Raw genomic sequence first — 25,548 nt, forward strand, 5'->3', positions numbered from 1 at the left:
TTTCTAGCATTAAATGTTGTTCTTGTCAGGCCACAATTATTATTTAGTTTTATCAAGAATTGATAAATATCGAATTCAACATCGTGGAAATAGCTGCTTAGAACTACGAACTACGTAGTTTGCATTAATCTTTGACGTTTAGTAATGCTTCTTGAATTCTCATTTCTTTCTACGTGGGCCAGAATATCCACAAGACTTTGAAAATTAATTTAAAAAGAATAAAGCGAAAGAATCGTACGTACGAACAAAAATCACAACACTTTTAGCATTTTCTTCGTTACCATGTGCGTTTGTTTTAGTTTTTAAGTCCGCCATTAGACAGTGACTTCAGTGCCCTCTATAGTTCGTTGGAGTTGCGAATAAGGACTCTAGTTCCAAAAATAGGGATAAAACAGACGTTTTCATCTTTAGCACTCCGACAATTCAGTTAACTCTCGTATTTACAGCATGGAGACATCTCAACTCTCTTGTGATTCATCAAAAAGTTTGTGTATGTTAAAAAAATTTTTTCACTGAATTTTGATAGTTTTCGGTATGGAAGAAATTGGGATAACCATTGTTGAAAAGGTTTGTTCTTTTTTCTCTGCACTTTTAAATAACTTTATGTCCACTTTTATTAGTACGTTTTTGGATTAATCACTGGAAGATCATAAGTTGTCATTTCACAAATTAAATTGACTGACAAAATATCATTTGTCTCTTTAACTTCATGTAAGTTTTTACAAATGTCTCAGTTTTGAAGCATTTGCCTGGAAATTTGAATTCGAAGTTTACAATTGATTAATTCTGCATTCTAATATATAAAGATTAAAACTATGATGTAATTTTTTTCTCGTTTCTTTGGTGATCTTTTCTCGATTCTTTTTTTTCAGTATTATGTGAATTATTGAAAATCAATATTTTTAATTACTTAATTTAGCTTTATGAATTATCTTGAAATTTTTTTCTGAAAATCTAATTCTTATTGCCAAGAATAGTGACGAAGATTTGGAATTTTTTAATATTTTGAAATCAATTAATCATCTAATTTAGTTTAGTGTCGTTGAAAAGATTTTTTTTTTTGTGTGTGTGTGTGAAAACTAAAATATATACTCCAGTTTAGATTTTTATCCTGGGATAAGCATATGATGCAAATTACTTAAAATACAGTAGAGCCTCATTTTTTAGGGGTTTATTTTATGCAGTTTCAATTGTACGAGGTTTAAGATTTGACTTTAATTTTGTTTTACAATTACTTGACTTTCAATTTATTAACAGATGAGGGGCGCTGAGAAGCCAGACTTTCTGGCTGTAACTGTGCCGTTACGCTGCAGCTGTCGTTGGGACAGTGTCGCTGCTGCAGAGCGAGAGGCGCACAATTATATGAGCAATCCGCAGTCAAATGCGTGCGTGAGTGCAAGCGGTCGGCAGACGACTGAGCAAGTGCTCAGTGCTCGAGGAATGAATGGCCTATGAATGGCGTATTCCTAATGCTGCGTTACTTGACACCATCTGTTGCGTAGCCGGGTCACCATTATGTGGTGTACGGATCACCATGACGTGGATGATGATTGTCCGGGTCGGGATTTGAACCACGGACCTTTGTGATGCTAACCCAGTGCTTTAACCACTGAGCGAAAAGGACCTTAAGGTTTGGGGCAAAGTTAGGTTATGAGCTCTCTTACGTACGCCACACATGTATTTATTGGAATAAGTGCACATTAAACCTTTTATATATATTTATCTATCACTAGAATTAGGAATTTTTTTTCATCTATGGAACCTAACCCCTATTTTAACATTATTAATAGGTCCTAATTTACGCGGTTTTGATTTACATGGCATTTCGGTTTAACATAACGCGTAAAACGAGGGTCTGCTGTATTTTTCTAAATTGAAATTTTATTCATTTAGTATTGGGAGATGAGACTTGGGATGGACTTGTCTCAATAATTTTAACACTATTAATATTTTTTATTTTATGACCAACAAATACCACTCATAGTTCTATAAATACTATAATAAAATCACATGCTACCATTATATTGAAATTTTTTTAAGCATATTCATTTTTATTGCTCATTTTTTAGTGTTGAGTAATTTTCATAAGTCTTCAACTTTATTTTTTAAAATGGTTTTAATGAGGAATGGTGTAATAATGAGCACTTATCTCCTAAAGTACGTTCTTTTAGTTGATAATTATTAGTAGTTTCTTCATTTCTGTCATAAAGAAAAAAATTATGACAGCATTTCTTCACACCAAGAACATGGGGTACGTTGAGACTCTTTTGTTATCACTTTTTCATAAACTTTCAATTTTTTTCCCCTTTTTCGTTCCTAATCAAAGGAAATACAAAGGCAAATCCTGACAAATAGCTTTCAGGAAAACAGGTTCCTTTCTGATCAGTAAACCAGAAAATTTTTTCTCTGCTCAGTTACACCAAATATTTCACTGTAAGGGGTCAACATTTCAGCCATGGAGAAAAAGCACAATGATTTTACTGCCAAGGGAAAAATTGACAATTTAAAACCCTTTGACAATTTAACCGTGATGAGTCGAAGAAATGCTGCAGAACAGCTAAAAATTTCTCAGCCATTACTTAAATTACTAAAAAATCATGACGAGTGTTTTGTTGACTTTAACATTAAACACACAAAACTCGAAACTCACAAAGTGGACTGTAACACTTAAAGAAAACTCTTTATTCTCTTGGAGATTGGACATCTCTTGCCGACTCCCACACTCGAACACTACACAAGACACACTCCCTCATATATTAATAATGCATAAGCACTTTGCTTTATGATTAGCATTTGGTGGCTATCGCAGCGCCCTCTTTTTGACTTCAAATTACACTATGGGCCTTAACAACAAGATTGGAAGCAAAGTAAAGTTAAATGAAAATTTATGCAACAAGCGTAACCGTACTGGAAAAGATGGTGAAGTTGAATCTGCTTTTTGAACTGTGGTTTACATATGTCAGGAAAAAGAATGCACGAGTAAACGGGTCTGTTTATGCAGCAAGAAGCGGAAGATCTTGCCTTTAAAACGGGCATAAAAGACTTAGTAGCATCAAACGAATGGTTTAATTGATGGGGGGAAAAAAAGAAATATTCGATTTTGCTGGTTTAGTAATTTATAATTTAAAACTGAGTGAATTGAGTCATTGTAATTTTAATTTGCAGTTGTAAAAATGAATGCATCTTAATTGAAAAGAAAACATCATTTTGGTTGTCCTGGCTTCTTTAAACTCTATAGGTTGACGGCTTTTCTTGATATCAACTCCAATATTTACCCAAGGTTTGTTCGAATCACTAACATTCATGAAAGATGAACATATTTTGCTCAAAAAACCCTTAGCTGAATAACTATAGTAAAGCCAGCTATACCCCTTTTCATAATTTGCAATGTACTTTTCATTTATTGCATGCTTCTTATTTCCATTTTTACTCTCAAATACAATGTTTGAATCATTATTTGATGGCTCAATCTCAACATCATCATCAGTTGAAGTTGCTCCAGATTCACTTCCAGTATTTTCTGCCTCAAAAATCGTTATACTTTCGCGAACTGCCTCACTGTCATTTGATGTACTATCTTTTACCGCATTTCCCGAGTCCTCCAAAACGGGAACATTTGCGTTACTATCTTTTACCGCATTTTCCGAGTGCTCCGAAACGGGAACATTTGCTTCACTATCGTTTACCGCATTTTCCGAGTCCTCCGAAGCGGGAACATTTGCATTACTGTTACTGCATGATGAAGTGGTGGTAGCGATTTTATTGGGGTTGTTAATTGCTGACTTGAAGAAATTCACAATATTTTGGGACCCAACGTTCGAAGAGCGAAATTTTTTAACATAAAACGCAGAAATTCGGGAGGTACCTCCCGTTGCAGGACGTCCTCGTTTCATATTTTAATTTCTTGAAGAATAATTTTCAACAAATAAGCGATCTCTCCAAACTGAGATTATTGCGGCTGCTATCTCCAGTGCTCCATTATCCGCTAAAAACGTAACGAAATATTTTGCAAAACACAAATTAATAATCAAATAGAATAACAACTTGTTCTTTGATGCGCCTAAAAAATGTCCACTTAAACATGCGAAGGCGCGAACAAGCTTAACTACGAAAAATATCGTCTGTTCTCCTGGATCGCAAACGATCTGTTACAAAAGAAAAATTAATACGGAGAAAGAAAACGAACTGGAATAATATACAATTACCACATTTTTTAAATTTATTGTCTGCAGTTTTTTTTTTTTTTAATTTATCGTCTGCAGATTACGCAATTCCCGCAACCTTTTATTCGGAACTCCAGCGCTCGAATACGCTACCTTGCGGTGATTTACAAAACTGCAAATGAAGCGTTCCACGTGTGTCTGTTGACGTAAACACAGGCAGTTTGTTCTGAGTATTTATTAACGCAATCGATGTGTCTTAGTTTGCTTTCAGCTACAGAAATTAATTCGTCACTTAGTAGTATTCTCGAGCTTCTCAAAATAATGTTAGTTTTCATTATTTCCTTAATAATTGGTAAAAGCGAAAATACTGGATTAACAAACTTGGATAACGTTATACAAGGTAAAAAATTTTATTGTTTTGTATGAATTTGTAAGAATATGGGTTTTTTTTTAATCTTAAATTAATTAAACTTACCATATTTTACAGCAGCATTTAGTTGGAATGGACAGTATGCAAAATATTTTCTTGAATATATTATCGTAGAACAAAATGAATAACCGAGAAAGAATTTACTTTATTCCTTTTATTCTCAGCTGAAAGGTTTCGCCAAATTTGTTTAGGGTTATAATTTTGGTATTGTGCGAGCAAAGTAGCCTTGGCGAGATTTCGCGTTTTTAGTTAAACCATTTTCAATTTTTATCATGAGTGGAATAAAATGGTAGTAAGATTACAGAATTCGATAAGTAAAAAGAAATAATTGTCAATCAACTGAAAAGAAAACTACCACCATATATCCGTGAGAATTTTGTTGATGATTTGCATAACATGACACAATTAAATCGTAACTCAGAAATTAGAAAAATCGAAACAGAAAATTTTTAAATTAACCGATTCGGGAATTCAAGAGAAATAACTCAGCTACAAATGGAAAACAAGTGCTAGCCAAAGCAAAGCAAAGAAGTATCATCTTCTTTTGGTAATAATTTGTAATGTCATATTAAATTTTCTAGCAATAATTGTTATTCTTGTCAGGCCACAATTATTATTTAGTTTTATCAAGAATTGATAAATATCGAATTCAACATCGTGAAAATGGCTGCTTAGAACTATGAACTATGTACTTTGCATTAATGTTTGACGTTTAGTAATGCTTCTTGAATTCTCATTTCTTTCTACGTGGGTCAGAATATCAACAAGACTTTGAAAATTAATTTAAAAAGAATAAAGCGAAAAAATCATACGTCCGAACAAAAATCACAACACTTTTAGCATTTTCTTCGTTACCATGTGCGTTTGTTTTAGTTTTCAATTCCCCCATTAGACAGTGACTTCAGTGCCCCCTATAGTTCGTTGGAGTTGCGAATAAAATCCCACTCAATAAAACTTCTTTTGCGCGCTGTTCCCGTTGCTCACCATTAGCAGACATACGTTAAAAAATTGCGAAATTGCTCATCTCGAAGTTTCATATTTATTTTAAGAAGACAGCAAGATTAAATAGAATGACTGACAATATTTTTCAGCTGGCATTGTATTTTATCAATAAAAGAAGGAATCTAAGAATTAAACTACAAAAAAATAAATAAATAATAATACCGTTATTCTTTTGTTTTACTGTATGCTGAACCCTCAAACTAGCATGACTTTGGAAGTTATCTTTTGCTTCTACACGTATAGTCTACAAGAAAAATAGCAGGAAAGAACAAATGAATAATGCATTTTAAACCAGCAATTCTCCGCAGGCACCGGTCCAAAATTTGACTGGTCCTCGAAGAATTATACCCGTTTCCAATAAAATAAAATTTCCTTATTTTATTTTTATTCCTAATTTTATACAATATTTTATGCATTAATATATCCATTACATTGCATACGTTTTGTGGTTTCTCTCCAAGATTTAATCTTATGAATATTTGCACAAATTAACTGCGCTTATTTTTTACATTCAAAGTGTGTAAGTTATTAAAAACAATCTTACAATTAACTTTTGAAAGTTCATTTTAAGTAGAAGGTTTTTCTTTCTGGCATTTGTTTTTTTTAAAAAAAAGAGACAAAACAGATTAGTTTATTTTAGTGAAAAAAAAAGTAAAAATTTCTACCGGTCCGTGAAATTTTTTGACGAAGTTTTACCGGTCCGAGTGTCAAAAAAAAGATCGAGAAACACTGCTTTAAACTAAAGAATATGAGAAAAAGTGGGTACCCCTGGCCTAATCACACCTTTTTTTTTTCATTAAATACAATCGTGTCAAGTGACTTTCGAGAACGGACAGTATCAACTAGACTACAGGGAATTTCGCCAATCGGTTGTTCGGCATTTCCCGCGTAGTCACTCATACTCTAACAGGATTTAATTAATTGCCATACAATACAATTTGCATCAGCATGCGCCAGTATTCAATGCGAATTTCTATGCAATTGATTAAAAAAAGGGAAATATAAGATTTTAGAGTGTTCTTTTTAACCTTCGTTCAGGAATAATTTTCATAAATTTAGCTCGTCCGTTCCGTAAGATAACCCCCCAACTATGAACCTTAAACTTTTTCAAAATAAACTGAAGGAAATAGGAACAAATTGAAAAAACAGGAGAATATTTAAAAAATTAAAAAAAAAGAAAGAGGGGGAAAAAAAACTAGAAGATCTGCAACTGGCAAGGTTTCAATTTGCAGTTAATTTTGAGAATTAAAAGTGCATAATTTGATAAAATAATATGGATAAATAAATGAAGGATGCGTGCAACTGAGACACAATCGAAAGTTACAATGATTCAAAGGAATATTTAATTCAGAAGTATTTGGTCATTGAAGCAAATCAAACCAACAGAATATAGGCGATAAATTTGCCGTGGCGTGAAATGAGTCTATCTTCATTTCGCACTCATGGAATAGCAGAAAATCATCGAATCAATTCTTTATCACGTGCTCATTATTTTTCTTGGATTTTGGCTAGTCACCAATCACAAGCGTCCCTTTCCCGTCCCCACCTTGAGGCTCTCAAGCAAAAACATGTCACGCAGCAGGCAAACAGATAAGATGGGGGGGGGGGGGAGGTGGAAGAGGGGTAGGCTTTCGTGTAGATGCGTACACATTTGTAGTTAAAAAATATTGTGAAAAGGCTGCCATTTTATATATTTTTGTGAAGGGGCTGCTTTTACGACGCGGAATTTTGTGAATGGGGCCGCTTTTGCGATGGGGAATTTTGTAAATGGGGCCGCTTTTGCGACGCGGAATTTTGTGAATGGGGCCGCTTTTGCCATGCGGAATTTTGTGAAGGGGCCGCAAAGCGGCCCCAATTTGGCTCTGGGTCGACCCCTGGTTAATTAATTAATTAATTAAAACATTGGATGGTTATATCTCCCAAAAGATAAATATTTATTTTAACCTCTTGTTGAGCGAGAATTGAAATGAATATTTATCCCGTTGCCAAAGGACAGTAAGAAAGCCGGATCTGTTTTTTGTAATGAAATTTCCTACTGTGATATGTCAATTGATAATAGATAAAACGTAAAGAGAGAGAGTGAAGCCTTCATTTCTTGAAAGCAACGATGTTAGGTCCCGAAATATATTTTAAAGTAAAGTAATGGAAGGTTCACGCAAAACGTGTGTTCTGTCTTCGTAGTTGAACCATGTGACTGGATCGGTACTTTAGGTTTTCCTAACCAAATGATCAGGAAGTATGAGTTCACCTAGCAACATTTGTTTCTCGGCTCAAATCCATCTGAGTTTTGACACCGATGTCAAGAATACTTTAAGGATGATCAAACTAATCAGTACATTGTTAAAGGAAAAGATGATGGAATTTAAAGACGAAACAAATTTTATTTTTGTCCAGATAAATTACAACGGAATAGTTCTGTACACAAAAGATCAGTGCAGTGGAAGATCGGGGATATTTCGTTAATTGGGAATCTGGCGCGGTCGTCTCATTTAATAACTTTATTTTGATAGCCCTGCTGATTTTTAGTAGCCCCTATGTAAATAGATGTTTCCGTTCTCTTTGTTTAGCTTTGCAAAGAAAAATACCTCTCGCGCAGGCGCTGGAGCAAAAAATTGACGCCAATGAAAAAAGATCGCCAGATTCCCAATTATCAAAATATCCACGGAAGATCTTTATCTTTAGTGGAAAGAACAAATTAGGCAATATATGAAGTTTTAAAAGTTTTCGTTCAAAAGATCGGACTTCTAATCGGTCGGAGGTTGCTTCACGCACTGATCGGCTGGTTTACAGTAACGTGGTGACTTGGCGACTTTGGCTATAAACAATAGAGTTGCTCATTTGTTTACATTTTAAAGCTGTTAATGTAATTTATTGTATTTTTTGTTTATTTGGCGAAATATTTTAAATTGCAAAGAATGGCTTTTCGTTTTTAAAGGGTTTTTCGTCATTTTAGTTGAAGAATGTGTTTATTTTGTAACGGGAGGGGGGGGGGGGGGGGGGGGGGGGTGGGGGGGGGAGGGATGAGTGATTTCCGCTTATCCAGAGAACTGTTTTACCTTTATATATTTTTTAAAGGATATCCTTTCGATTGTTTTATTCTTTTTCATATGGGGGATGTTGCAGCAGGATTTCCCATTTGTTCCAGATGGGTAGTTTATTTTTTACACTTAATATTTGAGGACGCTTTTTATCGTTTGAGTATGGCTGAAGGAACAAACCATCAAGTACGGGGGAAAAAATAGCTAATAAAACAACTGCTCAGTAGGCATTAGATAAATCAAGTTGTAATATATATACGCATTTTGACACCAAGCAGCTTAAATCATTTTATTTTTACTTATTTTTTTCAAAAAAAAAATGTTCAAACACTTGGTGTAGTTTATTGAAATTTTTTACATTTTCAATTTGCAAAGTTTGATCAGAACAACGTCTGTAGGGTCCTCTAGTATATATATATATATATATATATATATATATATATATATATATATATATATATATATATATATATATATATATACTTTAATATTAAAACTTTATTTTTATTTTTGTTAAATTAATAAAATTAAATTTATTTTTGCAACTAAATTAAAAATGTGAAGAAGTAATAACTTTTAAGGTACAGTCAAAACTAATATGAAAATAATCTGAAAAATAATGATTGCTTCTCTAAATTGTCGTTATAGTAAGCTAATTACTTGAAGACAAAGAGTCAAGAAAGGAGCAAACAGTCTAATCTTGTGCAAATGAAGGCTTCTTCCTTTACTGTTGTTTATTTTACATAGCCTGAGTCACTTAAGAACATTCAAGCTATGTAACATAAACAGTTTACAGGTAGATTAACAGTCTCTAGGAATACTGCGGTAAATATTGAAGTTCAATGCATTGGTGTTGAGGTGTAAAAATCACACGCACACACACAGATAACCCGCGACAATGTATAATCCAGACCTCATTAATTTTACACTTTTTAACAGATAATCTGCAGATTATATGCAGGATAATACGGTACAATCCTTTTTTTTTTTAATTTCAAGCACGTACACACACAAAAAAAAAAAGGAAAATAAAAAGTAATAAATTATTGTCTTCTGAAAAAAGTGAGGGGGACCCTCCCATGAGCCACCACTGATTGAAGTTACAAATGAAACAGGTTTGTAGCATTTAATAGTAAACTGAATCGTCTATGCATTTTAATAACTTTCTCTCAAAAATGCTAATGTGTCGAATTTTATGCATGAAAAATTAGTAATTTTTTTAATTATATGGTTATGATCTGAAATATAAATTTAAAGTATCAAAGACTTTGATAAAAGGGAGAATCAGCAGCATTGAAACCCTCTTTTGAGTACTTGAAGAGTTCTCTGTATTCTCCAATAATGCCGTACAAAATGCCATTGTTTTGACAGCAGAATTCTTTACAACCATACTAAAATTGAAACGTTTATTTCTAAAACTTTCAGTGTTTTTTTGTCTTGAAAAAATATTATAAAAGCATTTCATCTAAGACATAATTTAGTTGATTATTTCAGAAAGGGCTTAAGTCCTACGGAAGGACTTGTGCCCTTTCTGAAGTAATTGACTCAATTTAAGTTTTTGCTCAGTTATTCCATTTTACCTTCATCTGTTTGTGTTTCTCTCATCATTTATATCATATCTGATGTCTGCCAATTAAATTTTAATTACTAAAAATCAAGAAATCTTGCATAATCATTCTGTTTATAGTTAGTGACTGTTTTAATATGTTTTAGGAGGAATTAATTGCAGATTTAAAATCTAGCAGTCATATCTCTGCTCCATCTCCTGATGATTTTGATATTGATGATCTCTACACAAAGTATAAGGTATTGATATTAATTTTTTATACTTCAGCTAACTGTAATTTTTAAACCTGTAATAGGAAGGCGTGCGGTCTCACAGAATGCTCAGAAGTTCATCCCATCACCTCTATGTTATATTTAGTTCAATCCTTGCTTATTATCAGTATCTTTTGGCAAGTGCATCTGGTTTAAATTTCATTGCATTCTTTAGGAGCAGTCTGTAAGACCTCATCTCCTTTTCAGTGTTACTTTTTTCGGCCATAGTGTACATGGCACTTAACATTAGGAACACAGAGATGGATTTATATATCACATCCACGTTATGCGGAAGAGATGCAAAATAGTCTAGATAAGGTTTGAATGTTTGAAATGTTCAAAAATTTAGGCAATAAATGTTCTAGGGATAATGAGGGCTGAGTCATTCCTGAAAATAAGACTATATATTAATAGTTAAGGTGCTGTCAAAATTTTCCCATAATATGATATAATTTTCGGGTATTAAAATGATTTGTATAACTTATTAACAAAAATAAAATCATCAATAAATAATAGATTCATTTTTATTACGAGTATTAAATTATTAACTGCAGCATATGATTTTTGTCAAAAAATCTTAAAGCTCTGGTAAAATTTCCTCAAAAAAGGTATATTTAGTTAAAAATTCAAAAATATTTTTTTTTGTGCTAATAAAAGCTCAATGTATCTTAGTTACATGATTTTAAAAAAATTAGAAAATAGAGCGATCTCTGAGGCCTTACGTCCATTTTTAAGTCCTACTTTTTCACCTCCCCTGTTACGGGTTAATACACATTTTGTGATCTGACATTACAAAACTCACCAATATTTTTAGTTGAGAAGAAATGCAATTGTAAAAGTAACATAAAAAATAATAATATTTCAATAAATTATATCATAAAAAAATAAATGAATAAAAGAAAGATATTATCAATACCTATAAATTTCTTCTCAAAAGAAAGTTTATGTTTTTAGTTGAACCTTTTGTTTATTTTTGCTGTTTATTTGCGGCAGAGAAACAAATAAAAGTCCTAATTTTGATAGCAAGTACTGTAAAAGCACTCATTTTCACGAAAATGAGGATATTGGTGATTTCGCCAATTTTAAAGAACCAAATCAAAATTTAATTTCAACGTTTCGTAAGGCTTTAATTTTCGCATAAGACAAGTTAGCAAAATTAAAGCAAGGTGTAGAGTATATTATTGTTAAATTGACAAGAGCAATGAACTGCACACTGCTTGTAGAATTTTTCTTCTATTTTTTCTAATGTGGCACTTGAATTGTGATCTGCCCCAAAAGACATTTTTTAAATTATCTTAAACTGAATTTCAAACAGGAACTTTGAACAGGTGAGCTTTGAATGGCACAACTTATGTATTAAGTCATTTTCTTCTTTTTCTGCTAATTGTAATCAAAATCATGTCATTATTTTTACTATTTCTACAAATATTTCTTTGATTTTCATGTATACATTAAAAAAATTAATAAATAACAATGATGAGCTTGAACCAAGAAAGATAAAGAAAATACTCAATTTCTGAATGATAACTTTTTTGCTGCATATTTAAAAATTTTAGGTACCATTATGTAGTAACAAATCTGATATTAGTACTTTCATATTTATCATTATAGAAATTGCAAAGGCAGCTGGAATTTTTGGAAGTACAGGAAGAGTACATTAAGGATGAGCAAAAGAATTTAAAGAAAGAATATCTCCATGCTCAAGAAGAAGTGAAAAGAATACAAAGTGTTCCTTTAGTTATTGGCCAGTTTCTTGAAGCAGTTGATCCCAACACAGGAATTGTTGGATCCACGACAGGTATGCATTTAAATTTTAGTGCATTTTCTGTTGTAACTAAATACAAATGATACTTGATTTAATGATTTCCCTAATTTAATGATACATTTCACTTGTACAGATTTGACTGCATTGAATGTCGATGCTCCTCGATTTAACGATAACTTTTTCCGTTTCCTTGACAATAACTAAATCGGGGTTATACTGTATTTAATGAGATTTTTAATGTGTTTTTTAGTCATTGGTTTTCCTTTTAACATTTACTTGAGAATAAATTTTGTTACAAATTAAAAAATTTATTCTCAAGTAAATGTTAAAATTCTGTCTTCTGCAATTTTTTTAAAATCATTTTACTAAAAATAATACAGACTTGCAACATAATGGCCAAATCCAGACTTAGGGTCCCTGTGTCAGTTAAATTGATAATACTATTTCCCCATTTTGCACAAACTTGATTAACATATGATTTTCAAATGAAATAACGACTGGAACATTAAATGTTTATGGTTTTTTTTTATACAAGGAAAATTCAATACAAAGGGGAAAAAAGGCAAGAAAAAAACACTAGGCCACTGATCTGAGAATTACTCTCCAAATAATTTCACACTTTTATGTGCTTGTCACTCATATTGTGTGCATACATCCTATAGAACATCTTTATTCAGTTGCAGAACCATGCAAAACATTCTGCTGCCGGGTTGGAAAGTTCTAGAACATTACTATGAAATTATTTATACCTTTCTGAACTTTTTATTGCTTTGAAACATTATTTGTAACTTTTGTAGTATATGTTAACAATTTAATTTAAAAAAAATCTCATTAAAGCTTGCTTTAAAAATAAATAAATAAAAGATGTTAATTGTGTTTAATGTATGAAGCTGCTGCATTATGTGTGTATTTATTTTTTACTAGTGGTACCCGCACGGATTTGCCCGTAGTTGAAAATTAAAAGGTCATTCGGTTTGCCTGTATATTTACAGATAATGGATGACTCACAGATAATGAATTTCTCGCCAATTGGCTATGCTCATTTGCTCTCCCATTCCACGTCATGATAATTTCTTAGTTTACTCGTCCATCTTATGATAATTTTGCTCCAGAAAATGTTCTTAAAATCGAAATAGAAAAAGAAAAAAATTGAATTTTCAAAAAATTGCTTAGAGGTGCACACCCCCATGCTACAAACTAACTTTGTGCCAAATTTCATGAAAATCGGCCAAACAGTCTAGGCGCTATGTGCGTCACAGAGATTCAGGCAGAGAGACTTTGAGCTTTATTATTAATAAAGAATTGTGTTGCTAAGTTTTTGTTTGGAAACCTTTTAACGGTTTAAATGTTTCATTTCTTAGGGTCAAATTATTATGTTCGCATTTTATCCACAATTGACAGAGAACTCCTCAAGCCAAGTTCAAGTGTAGCCCTTCACAAGCACAGCAATGCCCTTGTGGATGTGCTTCCTCCCGAAGCAGATAGCAGCATTTCTATGCTTCGTTCAGGTATGTACAATTTCTGTGATTTTCATCCATTAGTACTAGAGACGTACCGAGTACTCGGTAACTACTCGGTACTCGGCCCACTCTGCCAATTTGCCGAGTACCCGGTACTCGGCCAAATTTTGATCGGATACTCAGCCAATACCGAGTAGTTGCAAAAAATTGAATTTTGTCCAAGACAGATATTAAAATTTGTAAAAAAGCTCAAGCATGTATAATGTGCATAATGTTCTGCAATCATTTAAAATTCAAATTTACAAGTCAAATTTAAATTTTGAGAATAATGAAGTTTGTAATGCTTCAATGGAATAAATCTTTATTTTAATGTCCCCAAAGTTAATAAAACTTATTTACTAAAAATTGTGCAAAAAAAAGTAAGTATAGGAATATAAAAATGTGGAATTTTTATGTTAAAAATTGATTTTTTCTACATACAAAAATTAGTTATAAGAAATATAAAAATACCTTTGCTTAAAAAATAAAAGGAAATAAAACGTTACAAGCACAGTGCAGACACGTGTTTTGGCATTACAAAGAATTCCTTTTTCAATGCACAAAATGTGAGCTCGTGGATTTAAAGGCATCCGAGAAAAGTTGGATTTTTTTGTCGAACGTCTTTACATTGTTTAGCTCACATTTTATGCACTGAAAAAGACGTTCCCTGTAACGTAGAAACACGTGTCTGCAGCAGGGTTGTAGTTTTGGCCGGACAAAACCTATTTTGGCCATGCCACTAGCAAAAACCGGCCAAAACTGGATATAACCACCATAGAGCTGGCCAAAACTGTATTGTATAAAAGCACACTAATATGTATAATGTTGCACATTAAATAATGCGTAGTTACATTTCAGCAGGAATTTAGTTTTAAAAACTATTATATGGTCAAGGAGGTCTGTACTACTATTCCAATAAGTTCAAAATTCATCATGTGTGTCGGTGGTTCTTCTTAAAACATAATTGGTACTTGGTAACTCGGCCGAGTAGTGAAAGGCCGAGTACTCGGTAACTCGGTACTCAGCCAAAGTGCTACTCGGTACGTCTCTAATTAGTACAATTAACGGCATTAGAAATTCAGTGGTTAATTGTGTAAATAGTTTGAATCATAGATCCACAGAGCATATAGTCATGAAAAGTGCTTTGAAACTGCTTAGTTTTTGAGTGCAAAAGAGTTTTTCTCTAGTTTGAAAGTTTGTCTGCTCCCTGAAGACTATAGCAGAATACAGTGGTTGATTTACAGGTTTATGGTTGGTTGGAGTGCATTTTTGAGGTCATTTGTATCTATCACAGAACTATGTAAATCATTTATCATGTGCATTATGAATCCCTTTTGAGGCCCCTCATAATCAAATTGTGACATTGTAAATTTGCTACTGGCCAAATGAATAAAAATTCTCCTTTAAAGGAAGTTTATTTCCAATTGACAAGTTTTTATGTTATTATTTTTTTAAAAATGCATGTATTTTTTGTATAGTCATAATGCTGTGCTTAATTCTTCAAGTAATTTTTAGTTTTAGTTAATTCGTCAAGTAAGCCTTTTAGGAAGATGCCCCCAAGCCTAGTTTGCCTGTGTGATAATCAGGCCCTAAAAGTTGCTATTCAGTGTCATGTTTTTACAAAAACCTTATTCTAATTCTTAAAAACTTTAAAATTATTTCCTTTGATTTTCAAAGATTCCAATACTTCCTGAACAGTTAACTCATAAACTATTTTAAGTAAAATGGTGTAAAAAAAGAACACCGGTATTTGTAGTGTTTTTAGTGCTTCATTTTCATGAAGTATTCAAAAAATTAAGTAAAATAATATCCAAAATTTTCCACACTTTAGAAATTAATGTTGAATACTTTGAAAAAGAAAATTCAAATTCCTGCTAGACATGCAAAAAGATTCCACATTCTTCATAAATACTGTAAATAAAATTTTAGAAACCTTTTAGAAATGAAAATAGAATTTTCTATTGTAAAGATACATAGAATCAATCATTGATAATAATGCTTATCATAGACTAAAAAATTATTTTTAAAATAATTTCTTTGAAAAAAGAAGATATTTACATTTTGAGAGAAATGTTTTGAATCTTTTGCAGGTAGGAGTCTCTTGCTCAAACTATATTCTAAGAGGAGATCTGAGAAGTTTTGGTGGGATTCCACAGTTGTATATTAGCTCCTGCATACGATAATTTTTATCAAATGTTTGCCTTTTTCTTCGTTTTGAAAATAGTAACCATTATTATTTGCCAATCAAGATTGAGGAAACAATATTTTTTATTTGCATATTTTGTGCAATTTGCACTTTATTGTTTTTGAAGTTTATGTTTCTAATGTTGTCCTGTTCTTACTGTTTTTAAATAGGCAAAACTAATGAGAACACACACACAATTCATTTCTTTATTCTTTTTGACATTGCTTACTAAAAAACGTTATCTTTGTTTTAGTAATTCTACTACCCTGCAATATCCTATCTGCTAATTTTGCAATTTTTTTTATACATGTGAAATGTTCAATAATAGAATTTTTGAAATCAAAGTAATTTATTTAATTAGAATGTGTCAAGTTATATTAAACTTTACCCAACTATGTCTTCCCATTCTGTTTTAGATGAAAAACCTGATGTGACATATGCAGACATAGGTGGCTTAGACATACAAAAACAAGAAATTAGAGAAGCTGTGGAATTGCCATTAACTCACTTTGAACTGTACAAGCAGATCGGCATTGATCCGCCTCGGGGAGTCCTGATGTATGGACCACCTGGTTGTGGCAAAACCATGTTGGCAAAAGCAGTTGCCCATCACACCACGGCTGCCTTCATTCGGGTGGTTGGCTCCGAATTCGTGCAAAAATACCTTGGTGAGGGCCCGAGGATGGTTCGAGATGTTTTCAGGTTAGCTCGTGAAAATGCCCCTGCTATCATATTTATTGATGAAATAGATGCAATTGCTACCAAGCGGTTTGATGCGCAGACTGGAGGTAATTTTGTTGCTGGATCTATTCAAGATTTATGAGAAGTGTGTTTTGAATAATTTTAGATATTGTTGTTGGAATTATCAGTTAGTCTTGTTATATTATGTGAGCAATTTTTTTGGTGACAAATTTATAATTAATTTATCAAGTGTAATGCTTCTCTTTTACATATTTGTTTCTTAATGTAAAGAAATGCAAAAAATTAAATTTTCACTTATTATATATATGCATGTTATGAGCTGAAGATATAAATTTTATGTGTTTAAAACTCAGTTTTGTGCAAATTCAAAAGGTAGAAATATTTTAGTTGATTTTTTTTTTATAATCTATATTTCATAATCACCCCTCTACATAAAAATGCATGGTGACTCAGAATCTTTTCCCACATATTTTTACATTTATATTGCTCTGATTATAATTTGCTCTCTTGTTATAGTTTTCAAGAAACTGAAACAGTAAATCGTCAATACATTTGAATCAGTTTTATTTGAAAATATAATTCTCTAAAACCTATTTTCTAATTTATTACAGCTGATAGAGAAGTTCAAAGGATCCTCCTTGAGCTTTTGAATCAGATGGATGGTTTTGATCAAACAACAAACGTCAAGGTCAGTTTTAGTTTTAGCATCAAATTTGGTACTAACTCTGGTAGTATCAACAGCATGACACTGCACCATACATCACAAATTCTTGAGAAAGTCTGCAAACTATTTCTTAGCTGAGGTTGAAAAAAACTCTCAAGATTTTAAAGAAAAAATATCTTAAATTTCAGTGAAAAAATGTTTGTACTATGTTTTATGAGATAAAAATCCAAGGGTAGAATTAATCTGATTTTAGGCTCATAACTCTGCTCATCTATTGGTGCTGTTTCAGCTTTTACAACTAATCTAATGTTGGCAATCTCTTGTTGGGTTTCTTATTCTATGTAGTAACTGCTGAAAGAAATGCTGCTGGGGTAATGACCTGCTATGGAATAGTTTTACAATTTATTGATGTTCCCTGAGTCAAAAAAAAAAAAAAAAAAGAATGGCCCTATCGTAAAAGCTACAAAAGTTTGAGTTTCAAATTCTATTGTGCTTCGTGTGACATCAGGGTACTGAACAGGTTTTCTAAGTAGGGTCAAATTTTGAGAATTGTAATGTATTGAAAATAAATTTTATTAAAAACTTAAAAAGAAATGACATCAAAATAAATAAATTAACTAAAAATTTTTAAATTATATCATAATGATTGCAATGAAGAAGCAGCTGTATTGTGAAGTCAAATTCATGTCATGCGTTGTGATAGACCCCTAACATGGTTTATTACTCTCAGTTTAAACAAAAATTAAGTACCTTATAAATGTAAAATTTCTTGAGAACTATTGATCATAGAAAGATAAATTTTATATTAATCAGTAGCAATTTTTTTGCATTATTTTAAAACTGCTTAATTTGGAAAAAAAAAAAAAAAAAAAGATAGTAAAACTTCTGTAACTGATTTTGTTTTCACTTAGGTGTACAATTAGCGATTTTATTTAAAAGATTTTTATTATATATATATATATATATTTTTTTTTTCCCCCAGTGATTGATTATATATGTATCTCTTAAAAGAAAATTTTAGTTTCCTTAAAAGATATTTTCTATTTTTCCTTTTAATTTTTAGGTTTTTTTTAAAGCACCTACTATGATATGAAAGGTGCAATTGTTTTGCATCTGTTACTAAAATTCTTTCTTTCAAAACCTTCAATATAAATTTCTTAAGTTCAGATGCATGTCCAAAAATTCCCCCCCCCCCTCCTCCACACACAAGACTCCACTCACTTAAAAATGTGAACTTTGGCAACTGTAATGATGTTGTCTCATATTATACTTCTTGCAGGAAATTGAATTTCTAGTTTGAAATCAATATTTATGTATTTACGACAATTAGAACTTATATTTATATATATGTGTATATGTTTTAGGTAATCATGGCAACAAACAGGGCTGATACCCTTGATCCGGCCCTTCTGAGACCTGGAAGATTAGATCGTAAAATTGAGTTCCCTCTACCAGACAGGCGTCAAAAGCGTCTCATTTTCTCAACCATTACTACACAAATGAACTTGAGTGATGAGGTTGATTTGGAAGACTATGTTGCAAGGCCGGATAAAATATCTGGAGCTGATATTAATGCCATTTGCCAAGAGGTAGAAACAATAGATGATTTTTAAACTTTCATTTTGCCATAATAAAACTACAAATAGAAATTCAAGCACAATGGTCTCTAGGGCCGCAGACTTGCAAAAAATATTGGGGGGGGGGGGGCTAAATGTCTTCAGGAGTGTAAGACAAGTGTGTAATCCTGAGGGGCCTCCCCCCCTCCCAAAAAAAAATAATGACCAGATTTAGTTTACATATTTTCTTTTCTTCTTTTTCGAAATTGTAGTTTCAAAAATGCAGTTTAATACCAAGTTCGATGATATTGAAGAAAAGGGGCTCCCCTCTGAAATTTTTTTGAAGTTATGTTATTGAAAACGCAAATGTATTCCAACTGTGATGATATGAGTGAAAGGAATGAGATTCGGAACTCTCCTTTGGAATTTTCGAAATAAAAGTTCCAAAATGCAATTCCAGACGATCTTTGGTGATGTTAGGGAGAGGGGAAGTTTGCGAGATTTCCAATGGAAATGCCTCAAAACCGTAACGTTGAAAATAGCATTTGAGGCCATCTTTTGTAACGATAAGGTACAGAGACATTTCCTCGGAAATATTTTGAAACTGATCTTCCAACATCGCAATTTTAGACGATCTTCAAAGAGGTTAGGTAAAGAGGGGTTAGGGGGCTCCTCCCGGAAAATTTCAACTCTTAGTCCCAAAATCTCGGTCATCTTTGATCACGTTAGGTGGAAGAAAGATTCGGAGCATTTCACCAAAATGTTTAGAAAGAAGTTCTGAAAATGCAACTTTAGGCCGTCTTATAGCGATGTTAGACAAAGGTGAGGTTCAAAGGCTTTCCCCCTGAATTTTTTTTTAAATTTAAAACATACTATAAACTGTATATTTCATAAAGTTAGAGGAAGGGATGGGGCTTGGAATCCTATCAAGGAAATTATTCGAAATTGGAAATCCTAAAAATGCGATTTTTTGGGCCGCCTTTGATGACTTTAGGGAAAGAGATGGAGTTTAGTACTCTCTCTTTGGGGACTTTCCCCCGGAATTTGACCTTTTTTAAACTAATTTTATAGGTAGAGAATCAGTCACAAAAGGCAGGGCATTGCTCCCTAATGCCACCCCTAGGCTACTGCCCTAGAGTTATGCAGGGGACATATATTGCTTGGGGCTGTAAATGTAAAATCAACTTTTTAATTCCACCAAACTCCCCCCTCGTATTTGACGCACCACAAAGTAGCCCTCTTAAATCCTGAAAAGATAAGTCTAGGTGGACTAGAACATCTTTAGTATATTAAATAGTCTTTGCCTAAATATTTGGTTTTACAAAAGCCTGCAAATCTCTCAAATATCACAATTCTCAATGACACTTCTTAAGCAAAATGAAATTTGTCTTCCCATAAAGTACTCCTTAAGTAAAAGCACTTGCCATTCTATCTTAAAGATCCATGGAGTCGGCGCTAGTGGTGGTCTCCCAAAAGTTATACAATAAGGGGAACCAATCGAGATTTGGGTGAATCAGAATCTTACTTTATTAGTATAGCTAAATAATGTCAGATATTAATAGTCATAACCCCTCCACTAGGGTGGTTCAAAATATTTTTTTCAGTTGGAGTCCAATTTTTTTAGACTTACTAATAGTATTGTTGTAAAAGTTTTAGCTTCTTACTCAAATTTTAAGAAGGTGCTCAATGACCCCTCAATTTAGCATTAGCCGTAGAATAGAAAATGTCACAAATTTAGAAACATTTAATTTCCCCAGCTGTTTTTTTGTAAATAATAATTTTTTTATTACAATGTATATGCATATTACTCGTGTATATTATAATATGTCAAATTGTTTTTTCAGTTCAAGGTTTTTTTTAACCCCCCTTCTCATAACCCATGAAGTTTGGGGGAAGGAGTTGAGCACCCTCTTGCAGTTGAAATAGGAAGCTAAAATTCTTCCATTATATTACTGTTCACAAGTCTAAAAATATTTAGGGGTGTTCTGTTATTTAGGTGAAACTTTTTTTTTTTTTCACACATGTATTCTTGAACCACCCTACCCTCCACTGGAATAAATTTAAAAAAACAAACAAACTTTGAAGTCCTTTTCAGTTGTGCTGAGCCTCAGACTTCTGACTGTCATGTTTTTATTTTTATTTATTTATACATATTTTTCTTTTTCTGGAGTTGTCTGAAAGTGATGGACATCGATTGCATCTCTATGAGATTATCAATTGACCGCTCATAACTATTTCAATCCAACAGTTTACTGACATCCTATCCTAATAGCTTTACAATGATACAATTAAACATAAACGACATTAGAGAGTTGTTGCCTTACAGAAGATAACATGTTAAAGTGTAGGGAAAAATCTGAATTTAAACGGTATTAACTATTGAAAAAAGAAAAAATGTGTGTATTAGTCAACACCTTGAAACATGAAGCCTTCATTAGCCAATAGACTGAAAATCGAGTCAAGTCTGATGCGGGTAAGAAATTTAGAAAGATTTTTGATCCTTACTTTGATCCCCCTTTTTAAGAGTTTAAGCTCTGAGTTAATACGTTAATTGAATTGTTTCTTTGTTTTTAATTTGATGCAATTATTCTGAAGCTTGAATTCATTTTACTTCCTTTTACAAAGTGAAAGAAATATTGTATTTTTTGAAAGAATAATAAGATTTGGGTTTAAATATCACTGTGTGACAAAATTTTACTTTTTTTTTCTATAACATTGAGTAAAACACCTGATTTACGTCAAGTTGGGCTTGCTAAACATGAATATATAAACTAAATTCTTGTAACATGTACCATTTTCAAGTTATGACAAATTTAATTTCCATAAATGGCGAAAAACTGAAGATTTTAAATCTAATCTAAACCTGTTTATCTACTTAAATTTTGAATCTTAATGCAAATATAGCAATAATGTACACTTATACATACATTGTGAGAATTAATAGCACAGATTTTATCACTAAGTTGAAAAATAAGCCATTATCTATAGTAGAAAATGATGAAAATTTAACTTTTCCACTTGTGAATAGTGAAATCCTTTTGAACTAAAAAAACCAAGAGTAATCTCCCAACAGTTTTGCATTCCATTTTGCTTGGTAACGTTATTCTATGCGCTTAATATCTTGATGAAAGCATTCACCTTGCTAATCACTCACCATTGCAAAATTAGAAAGTAAAGAATCGAAGTGAGAATGCAAGTAATGTAAATGACATTCTGCACCCCATCGTTTCATATTTTTATAACACGTTTTTCACTAAAAATTTGGCATTTTTAATTTTATGACTGAATAAAAATCCCTAAGTTACCTCTTTTAGAGACAAACAAGTTGCTAGTTCTTTTTGGGTTAGATTTTCATCAAGGTCATTGTTCTTTCGTCAGCGTTCTTATTTTTGGTCCAACAAAAATGCCTTCTTTTAATTTAGCATCACTCAATTTGTTAAAATTATTTGTCAAATGCAAAAAATCCTTTGCCAAATGCAAAATTCCAAATGTTTGAAAATTTTTTTCATCAAACCGACTTTTATATGTAAGGGTGAAAAAATTATTTTCTTGCAGAGTAAAAGGTAAAGTAAAATAATAAGTGGCGCCACTTCAAAAACTTACAGCAATTCTAATTCAAACAAAATATTCTATTGAACAATAACTGTTGCAGATGATAATTTTCACAGTACATACTAATAGGCTATTTTATACATCTAATTATTGAAATGTATATGGAATTAAGTTCTTGAGTGCATGAAAATGTTATAGAAGCTATAACTAAGAAACATGACATGTTAGACCCCCATATCATTTGGTAATTTTGGTTACAATTATTTTTGAATAATGGTGAATTAGTAACTCAATTTGGTGAATAAGTAACTCAAATATACATGATGGTATTCATGTTAGAAAAATCATGTCACACAGTGATATTAGGCTTTTATAATTAATATTTTCAAAGCCCCATTACCGTAAATTATTTTAATGCTTTTGGTGTTTGAATATAAGTAGTTCCAGATTATACAAATTTTTCTACCCTTGCTTAACCTGCATCTAATTAAAGCTACGTAATTAGATGCTCAGATTGTATAAGCCAAACCTTATAAGGTCATCTGCTCTGATGCAGCTGGAAATTATGCATATTTTCCTACTGTTTGTAAGGTCAGTGCATTTTCTCGGGTCCCTCAGAGTAAAGGAATTGTTTGCTGTATTCGACACTAGCAAGTGATTTTTCTGATGTGGCAAGTGTGTATAATAGTTGTAAGCAATTGTGGCAAGGGTAAAAGAGTCTTTCATTTATCATAAATTAAGAATTATAACATATGTAGCTCTAAAACAAAAATACAAAACTTAAAAAATTTGCCTTTATTTGTTTTAGGCTGGAATGCATGCTGTAAGAGAAAACAGATACGTTGTTTTGGCGAAAGATTTTGAGAAAGGATACAAGAATAACATAAAGAAGGATGAATCGGAACATGAATTTTACAGATAGTTGCTATTTTTCTTCCTAAAAAAGTTTGTTTCATTTTTTCTTGTGTTACTTATAAAATATCAATTTTTTATGCATTAAAGTTTGATTTTATTCTTTTCTTCGATATCATGCACATGTTTTGCCTCGGTTCTATATTTAAAAAATATATAATTGTTTCCTAGTTGGAAAATATAAAATGCTATGCATAAAACAGAAACAAATCAGTGTTTCAACTTAGTTAGAGAATTAAGTTAAGAGAATTTTGGGTTGATAAAAATGTGTATCAAATTTACATGTCATCCATATTTCTTTTCTATAACATTTTAAAGAAATAAAATTTCCCTAAATTTTATTGTTTTCTTTCCTTATTTTAATAAAATTAGCCGAATTAAAAATATGTTCTTAGTTTACTAAATTGCTTTCTTACAAACAAGGTGTGGAAAAGCAACATAAAGTTCTAGTCAAGAATTTTTTAATGTTTTAAGGTTTAGGAGCAACTGAAGGCTGCCTGTCCTTAGCAGCTCAAAAGACATTGGATTTAGTGGCAGCATTAAAAGCATTTTTCATTGAATTTCTTCAGAAAAAAAAATGAACTAAAAAAAACTTTTCTTTTTCACGAATTCTCTTTACTTTTAAGTTTAATTTAATTTAGCAGAATATTTTTCATTTAATGGAACTTCTAGTGTTGTTAAAAGTGCTTCAAAAAGATAAAAGTAGTGCATGGTATCACCAAGTAAGTAGTTTTTATGCAATTTTGATCAAACAATGGTAAAAATAAATAAAAAGAAAAATCCATTGCCAAGATCAAAAATTCATTGCTGCCATTAGGGTTGCTCCAAGAAGCAAATTGATTTTTCATTAGGCCTGACGAGAAGCCCTGTCAGCCTAGTCGGTCGGAAACTAGAGGCCTAGCAACACCGACGCAAACAAAACTATTCCCATTATCGTAACAATATAAATTTCCCACATTGTTGTTGATAGTAATGAAAAGTAAAAAAAAAAATAAATGCATGAAATCAAAAAGGGAGAGAAATAAGTATAACATTATATTAAAAAAGCATAGAATTTTATTATATCATGCGCATTGAAATAGTACATTTTAAGCATAAATTGACTTGATCAGTTCTTAGTTTGTAACCAACAATGTCCTTTCAGATTACAGATATCTAAATGTTGAAAATTTTCATCTAAAGAACTTTTTTATCAATTTTATTAATTAATTGTGTTTAATGCCCAACTTTGAAGAGATTACAACTTCATCAGAGTCTCTTCCTAGATTAATGATGTCAAACTCTTATATCACGTGATTTTGCACACAATTGCCAAATTTTTTAAAAAGAGCCAAATCATTCAAAAAAGTTAAGTGCATGAATATTGTATATGAACTTACTTTATTGCACCTTGACATACCACATCAGTTTGATCGATTGAAAATTATGTAAAAGTACTCAAAAAAGTTAAGACCATTGAATGCAATATTTTCTAAAATGAAAGCTATAACATTAAAATATGTAATACTAAATTTCAAACATTTACATGACACTCACTATGCTGACATTTAGCAGCTAAGATAAGTATGAGATTGAAATAATTTAGGGGTTTTCTATTCTTAATTTTTAAAAGAAATTTCACCTCCTTTTGAGGAAATTTTCATTGAAAAACACGCTTTTTTCAGATTTGTTTTAGACATAGTAATCATGGGTGCCATTTTTCAGTACTGAAGCCGGAATTCTGTCTTAGATTTTAAAGAACTTTTGATTAAAAGGTGGAAATCTGTTGTCTTTTTTTTTTAATTACAGAATTTTGACATCAGAACTGAAAAGTGGCACCCATGATAATAATGTATAGTATAAGTCAAAAACGTAAATAAATAAAAATAAGAATCGATAAATGAATAAAATAAGTTTTTAAAATACATGAATTTTGTATGCTAGTGAATTAATAGTAAAGAATTTTGTTTTTGTTTCAATCAACTAATAAAATCATTTCAAATTTAAATGCTCCTGTTAAATTATTTATTGTGTATTCGCAAATAGAAAGTTACCATAGAAAATGTACAAAACTTATCAGAAAACAAAAACAATTTTTTTTTTTCAATGATTTCTCACTCACTAAGCTAGTAATTCTTACAATTGATCAATAAATAAAAAGATAGTTCTTAGAAAATATAAATGAAAAGTTATAGCGAATTCTAATTCCTGTTTTATAAACATTCAAACTGTATGAATGAGCACATAAGAAAACCAATACAATAAGTAAAAAATAGACTAAAA

General features: G+C 31.7%; 1 protein-coding gene across 1 annotated transcript; it reads left to right on the forward strand.

The window, feature by feature from the left end:
- The first annotated feature begins 442 nt into the window (after positions 1 to 442).
- Positions 443 to 23,399, forward strand: LOC129224603 (26S proteasome regulatory subunit 6B). The gene is made up of 8 exons (XM_054859091.1): positions 443 to 567; positions 10,347 to 10,439; positions 12,063 to 12,249; positions 13,578 to 13,724; positions 16,317 to 16,688; positions 17,214 to 17,290; positions 18,631 to 18,855; positions 23,183 to 23,399. Exons 1-8 carry the CDS (start codon positions 535 to 537, stop codon positions 23,294 to 23,296), a joined length of 1,248 nt encoding a protein of 415 aa, XP_054715066.1. The 5' UTR covers positions 443 to 534; the 3' UTR covers positions 23,297 to 23,399.
- Positions 23,400 to 25,548: the final 2,149 nt, after the last annotated feature.

The sequence above is a fragment of the Uloborus diversus genome, chromosome 1 (genome assembly GCF_026930045.1).
Source record: "Uloborus diversus isolate 005 chromosome 1, Udiv.v.3.1, whole genome shotgun sequence".
NCBI lineage: Eukaryota > Metazoa > Arthropoda > Arachnida > Araneae > Uloboridae > Uloborus > Uloborus diversus.

Excerpts from the sequence above, each read along its gene's own strand:
- LOC129224603 (XM_054859091.1), top strand. The coding sequence starts at position 535 with ATGGAAGAAATTGGGATAACCATTGTTGAAAAG. Across the intron at positions 13,725-16,316 it reads CATTTCTATGCTTCGTTCAG|ATGAAAAACCTGATGTGACA; the intron begins GTATGTACAATT and ends ATTCTGTTTTAG. Across the intron at positions 17,291-18,630 it reads ATCAAACAACAAACGTCAAG|GTAATCATGGCAACAAACAG; the intron begins GTCAGTTTTAGT and ends TATATGTTTTAG.